The sequence below is a fragment of the Orycteropus afer genome, unplaced genomic scaffold (genome assembly GCF_000298275.1).
Source record: "Orycteropus afer afer isolate SDZICR_OR568_19922 unplaced genomic scaffold, OryAfe1.0 scaffold00061, whole genome shotgun sequence".
Taxonomy (NCBI): Eukaryota; Metazoa; Chordata; class Mammalia; order Tubulidentata; family Orycteropodidae; genus Orycteropus; species Orycteropus afer.
Window position 1 is genome coordinate 2,114,409 of NW_006921648.1, and position 6,738 is coordinate 2,121,146.

At 43.0% G+C, this 6,738-nt stretch overlaps 1 protein-coding gene across 1 annotated transcript; it reads left to right on the forward strand.

Moving 5' to 3' along the window:
* Window positions 1–449: 449 nt before the first annotated feature.
* LOC103196054 (olfactory receptor 15) lies at window positions 450–1,382 on the forward strand. Its single transcript, XM_007939706.1, has one exon. It carries the CDS (start codon window positions 450–452, stop codon window positions 1,380–1,382), a length of 933 nt encoding a protein of 310 aa, XP_007937897.1.
* The last annotated feature ends 5,356 nt before the right edge of the window (window positions 1,383–6,738 follow it).

The window sequence follows — 6,738 nt, forward strand, 5'->3', positions numbered from 1 at the left end:
CATTTCCTCCCTGTAGTTACCTCTACCCTGCGTCCTTCTTTCCTATTCATTCCTGCCCCCTGAGCTATCTCCCTGTGCAAACACTGCCTTTCTGTTTTCCCGTGATTGATTATTCTAAGGAGCATATCTATTTGATGTAAATGTTCACCCTGTGTCTTTGTGCCTGCGTATTTTTTGGCAGGAAGGCATGGGACCATCTTCATTCTTTTCTATGATAGTTTATTTTTGCCATTCTGATAGAATACACTCCATTCGTTATGACTGACAGTGGTTTGGGATAGTAAGGACAGTTGGTAACCATAAAATTTAAACTATATTAACTATGAAACCCAGAGACCTATTAGATCTTCCCTGATGTAGAGCAACGTATCAACTGCTTCTGTCACATTAGCTTTTCTCACAGCAGTTTCCCCAGGACAGATTCAAGAGACTGAAGGAAACCAGTGATGATGGCCAACAAGAGCTCCTCAGAGGGCTTCATTCTCATGGGTGTATCTGATCACCCCCAGTTGGAGATCATTTTTTTTACAGTCATCCTCATCTCTTACTTGATGACACTCATTGGGAACTCAACCATAATCCTCCTTTCCCGCCTAGATGCCCGGCTCCACACACCCATGGACTTCTTCCTCAGCAATCTCTCCACCCTGGACCTTGCCTATACTACCAGCTCAGTCCCCCAAATGCTGATCAACTTATGGGGTCCAGAAAAGACCATTAGCTATGGTGGCTGTGTGACCCAACTCTATGTTTTCCTTTGGCTAGGGGCTACTGAGTGCATCCTGCTCATGGTGATGGCATTTGACCGCTATGTGGCCGTTTGCCGACCCCTGCACTATACCACCATCATGAACCCTCGGCTCTGCTGGCTGCTGGCTGTCCTTGCCTGGTTGGGTGGTTTAGGCAACTCTGTGATCCAGTCAACATTCACTCTGCAGCTCCCATTGTGTGGGCACCGGAGGGTGGACAATTTTCTGTGTGAGGTGCCTGCCATGATCAAACTGGCCTGTGGAGACACCAGTCTCAATGAGGCTGTGCTCAATGGTGTCTGCACCTTCTTCACTGTCGTGCCCCTAAGTGTGATCCTGGTCTCCTACTGCTACATTGCTCAAGCAGTGCAGAAGATCCGCTCAGTGGAGGCATGGCGAAAGGCCTTTAACACATGTTTCTCCCACCTGGTGGTCGTGTTCCTCTTCTATGGCTCTGCTATCTATGGGTATTTACTTCCAGCCAAGACCAGTAACCAGGACCAGGGCAAATTCATTTCCCTCTTCTACTCCGTGGTCACGCCCATGGTGAATCCTCTCATCTACACTCTAAGGAACAAGGAGGTGAAGGGGGCGCTGAGAAGGTTGCTGGGGAAAGTAAGGAAAGCAGGATGAGAGATGAGCAAATGCCTCCATCCATGACTGCAGATGCCCCTGTCCATCACTGCAGATGCCTCCGTCCATTACTGCAGATGCCTCTGTCCATTACTGCAGGTGCCTTCATCCATTACTGCAGATGCCTCTGTCCATTACTGCAGGTGCCTCCGTCCATTACTGCAGATGCCTCCGTCCATTACTGCAAATGCCTCTGTCCATTACTGCCACTTCAGCTCTACAGGCTTTTTCTCATTATCTCTCTGGGCAGGGGAACAAGTACTAGCCCTGGTAAAACCATCCCAGTGACCAAGGCCTGTTCCCAACAACCAGGACATGGTTAGTGTTATTTGCGATGTTCTACACTTCTTTACCAAAATACCTCCTGTGGACTCTAGATAACACGACAGACATGTATCTCCAACACTCTAACAGCAAAGGTTATGAGAATGGTGCAGGGCCAGGCAATGTTTCATTCTGTTATACACAGAATTGCTGATGACTCGACAGCACCCAACATTCCTTCTGTGTACATCCTATTACCCTGAAGTAGATCCTACACTTAGATCCGCTTCAGGACCTTGCAGGATTCTGCATGGGCATAAAGTGGCAAAACAATTAAGTGCTTGGCTAACTGAAATGTTGGCTGTATAAACCTACTCAGAGACTCTGGGGAAAACACCTGTCATTATGTTATTGTAGAGATTAACAGCCTGGAAAACTCCACAGTGCACTTCTACTCTGTCACAAGAAGTGGCAATGCCTCAGAATTAATTCAGTGGCAATAAACAATAACAAGAGAGAATATTGCAATCAATGGCCAAGGAAGTGGAAACAAAAACACCTTTGTTTTCATTAGAAATAATAATGCTTATACACTTTATCCAATGGTTTAACCCATCCTTCCTCTCCTATGTCCTCTTTTTGGTGGTGGCTGTGTTACAGAGAATAGTAACTTTCTGCTCTCAAAGTGATAATAGTGCCTACCAGTTGGTGCACAGAGGTCAGTTACTGGTTTAGAAAAGACACAGGCTGTTAACTTCCAGCTGTGCTTCCCATGAGATTTTCCTTCTCAGCCCTGGGTGGGATCCACTTGTGCCATGCTGTAACGTGGAACAGAAACACTTCTCAGACCATTGGCCACCCGTTCCTAGCTTTGGGAAGAGGGACACCCTGGTTTCCTTGCAGAACTTATCAATCCTGTAACCTCTCCTTCAAAGCAAAATTTAAGGCTACAGTGAAACAGGGCTCAAGTCATGGGCAGAGATAAGAAGGAATTCACCATTCTCATTCTAATTTCTATTCCTACACTTGGTTCTTAAGCTCCGGTTGTCAGATGGCTACTAGATCCTACAAACAGACAAGAGCTCTACAAAGATAACATCTTGGTCTAATGAATTGACCTTTCTGGTTTCCTACAAACTTCTAACTCTTCTCTTCCTTCCTAATATCTGAATGTCTCTTTTATGTGAACTTCCTGCTGGCAAGTGAGGGCAGAATTCTTTGTGGAGCTTTTTTCACACTGAGAGTACTTGTAAGGCTTTTTCCCACTGTGGGTTCTCTGTGTACACTGGAGCAGCAGCTGTTGTTGAAGCTTTTCCCACACTCCATGGTGAGCACTGAACTGGGAACTGTTGTTGAACCTCTTTCCACATAAACTACACTGATAAAGCTTCTCCCCTGTGTGGGTCCTCTGATGGACAATGAGGCTGGAGCTATGGTTGAAGCTTTTCCCACATTCTCCACACCAGTAGGATCTCTCCCCTGGGTGAGTTCTTAGGTGTGCCGTGAGGTTGGAGTGCTCACTAAAGCCTTTCCATCATTCAGTGCACTTGTGAGGCTTCTCCTGTGTGGATTCTTTGATGCTGAATAAGATAAGAACATCGGCTGAAGCTTTTCCACATTCATGGCATTCAGAGGTTTGTTCCACTCCAGGGACTGATCTTGGGAGGCAGGAAGAGCTCTGAGAGCAGTTTTTCCCACACATGAGATGTTTGTTGTTGGTGGTAGGTGACACCAACAACATTTGAGTCATTTCAGACTCACAGCAACCATATGTACAACAGAACAAAACACTGCCCACACCTGTGGCAGCGTCACAATACTTTCTATACCTGAGCCCATCACTGCAGGCGCTGTGTCAATCCATCTCGTTGAGCGCCTTCCCCTTTTTCATTGACCCTCCACTTTACCAACCATGATATCCTTCTCCAGGGAATCCTTTCTGACAACATGACCAAAGTAGGTCAAAGACTGGACATTATCACTTCCAAAGAGCATTCTGACTGCCCTCCTTTCAGGACAGATTTGTTAGTTCTTTAGTCAGTCCATAGTACTTGCAGTATTCTTCAACATCAAAAGTGAAAAGCATCAACTCTTTTTTAGTCTTCCTTATTCATTGCCCAGCTCTCACATGCATATAAGGTGATTGAAAATACCATGGCTTGGGTTAGGCACACCTTAGTCTTCAAAGAGACATCTTTGCTCTTCCCACTTTAAAGAGGTCTTTTCCTGCAAATTGGCCCAGTGCAATACATTGTCTGATGACTTGACTGCTGCTTCCATTGGTGTTGATTGTGGAATCAAGTAATATGAAATCTTTGACAACTTCAATCTTTTCTCCATTTATTGTGATGCTTATTGGTCCAGTTGTGAGGATTTTCACTTTCTTTATGTTGAGATGTAATTCATACCACAGACTCTAGTCTTTAATCTTCATCTGTAAGTGCTTCAAGTCATCGTCACTTTCAGCAAACTAAGCTGTATCATCTGCACATTGCAGGTTGTTAATAACTTTTCCTACAATCCTGATGCCACATTCTTCTTCATAGAGTCCAGCTTCTTGGATTATTTCCTCAGCATGCAGATAGAATAAGTATGGTAAAAGAATACAACCCTGGCACACTCCCTTCCTGATTTTAAACTATGTAGTATCCCCGTGTTCTGTTTGAATGACAGCCTCCTGGTCTATGTACAGGTTCCTCAAAAGAACAATTATGTGTTCCAGAATTCTTTTATTCTCCTCAATGTTATCCGTATTTGTCATGATCCACACAATCAAATGTTTTGCATAGTCAATAGAACTTAAGTAAACATCTTTCTGGTATGCTTTGCTTTCAGCTAAGATTCATCAGACATGAGCAATAATATCCCTTGTTCCACGTCCTTTTCTGAATCCAGCTTGGATTTCTAGAAGCTCTATGTCAATATATACTGTTGCAACTGTTTTCAATTATCTTCAGTAAAATTTTATTGTATGTGATATTAATGATATTATTTGACAGTTTCCACAGTCTGTGGGATCACCATTCTTTGGAATGGGTACAGATATGGATCTCTTCTAGTCAGTTGACCAGGTAGCTGTTTTCCAAATCTCTTGGCATATCTAAGTGAGTGCCTCCAGCACAGCATCCATTTGTTGAAACATCTTAATGGATATTCCATCAGTTCCTGGAGCCCTGTTCTTCAGCAGTTCTTTCAGTGCAGTCTTGACTTCTACATTCAATACCATTGGTTCTTGATCATATGCCACATCCTGAAATGGATGAACATTGACCAGTTATTTTGAGCACAGTAACCCTGTGCTTCTTCCATCTTCTTTTGATGTTTCCTGCATCATTTAATATTTTGCCCATAGAATCTTTCAATATTGCAACTCGAGGCTTAAATTTTTTCCTTAGTTCTTCAAGCTTGAGAAATGCCAAGTGTGTTCCTCCCTTTTGCTTTTCTAACTCCAAGTCTTTGCACATTTCATTATAATAATTGGCTTTGTATTCTCGAGGTGCTCTTTGAAAACTTCTATTCAGCTCTTTTATCTTGTCATTTCCTCCATTTGCTTTAGCTATTCTCTGCTGAAGGGCAAGTTTCAGAGTCTATTCTGACATCCATTTTGGTCTTTTCCTCCTTTCTTGTCTTTTTAATCATATCTTGCTTTCTTCACGGATGATGTTCTTGATGTCATCTCACAATTCCTCTAGTGTTCAGTCACTGGTGTTCAGTGCATCAAATTTCTTCTTTAGATGGCCTCTAAATTCAGGAGGGGTGTTATCAAGGTCACATTTTGGCTCTTGTGGACTTGTTTTAATTGTCTCGATTTCAAGTTGAACTTGCATATGAGCAGTTGATAGTCTGTTCCACAATCAGCTCCTGGCTTTGTTTTGCCTGATCATATTAAACTTCTCCATCCCATCTTGCTGTGTATTCCAGCAGGTTAAGACCACGTGTATAGCCATTGTTTTTGTTGTTGAAAAATGGTATTTGCAATGAATAAGTTGTTGAATCTTGCAAAATTCTATAATGTGATCTCCAGCATTATTTCTATCACTAAGGCCATACTTTCCAACTACCGGTGACTCTTCTTTGTTTTTCTGACTTTGGCATTCCAGCCACCAGTGATAATCAACACATCTTGATTGGATATAACATTGTTACAATTGGTGAATAGATATTGTTACCTTGTTATTAAATAAAGCCCATAGTTTACATCAGGGTTAATTCTGTGCTGTACATTGTAAATGGGTTTTGAGAAATTCATAACGTTCTGTGTCCACTGTGACAGTATCCTACAGACTAGTTTCACTGCCCTTAAAAGTCCTCTTGTCCTCTATTCATACCTCTTCCCATCTCCCAGAACCCCTGGAAATCAGTGACCTCCTCACTGCGTCTGTAGTTTTGCCTTTTCCAGAATGTTCTATGGTTGGATTCACACACTGTGTAGTTTTCTCAGTCTGCCTCCTTGCACTCAGCAGTGTGCATGTAAGTTTTCTCCAGGTCTTTTCATAGTGCATATCTTTTTCTTACTGAATAATCTCCATGGTAGGGATTTACCATAGTTTATATATCCATGCAGGTATTTTGAGGATACTTTGATTGCTTCCAACTTGGGGCAATTATGAAAAAAGGAGCTATCAACAATCGTGGGCAGGTTTCTGTGTGGACATGTTTTCAACTCATTTGGGCAAATACCAAGGAGTATGACTGCTGGACCATATGGACTGTATGGCACCAAACGACAACAGTGAGCCTCCCCACAAGAAAACTGAAATAGTAGTAAATGTTTAAAACCTCTGAGGCAACATCTCACAGATGATGGTTGAAATGAGAACTTCCTCTGCATGCAGTGGCCTGTGTTAGCCTACTGGGGACAGCGGTCATTAGACTGTCAACTGCTGAATCTTGAGCATGCCACATGGCCACTTACTGATTGCTGCTCTCAGCCACCTAGTGAGGATCCTGCCACCTACCCTATCTCCCACATAAATGTGCACCAGAAAGCATCCTGTATCAAGGAGAAGTGATCCAAGTTAGATAATGTGGAAGATCTTGAAAAGAATAAAGTGAGGTAATTGGGAAGGATGCCATAAATGCAGTTGTTGTT

Coding starts and splice junctions, on each gene's coding strand:
- LOC103196054 (XM_007939706.1), top strand. CDS start 450: ATGGCCAACAAGAGCTCCTCAGAGGGCTTCATTCTCATGGGTGTATCT.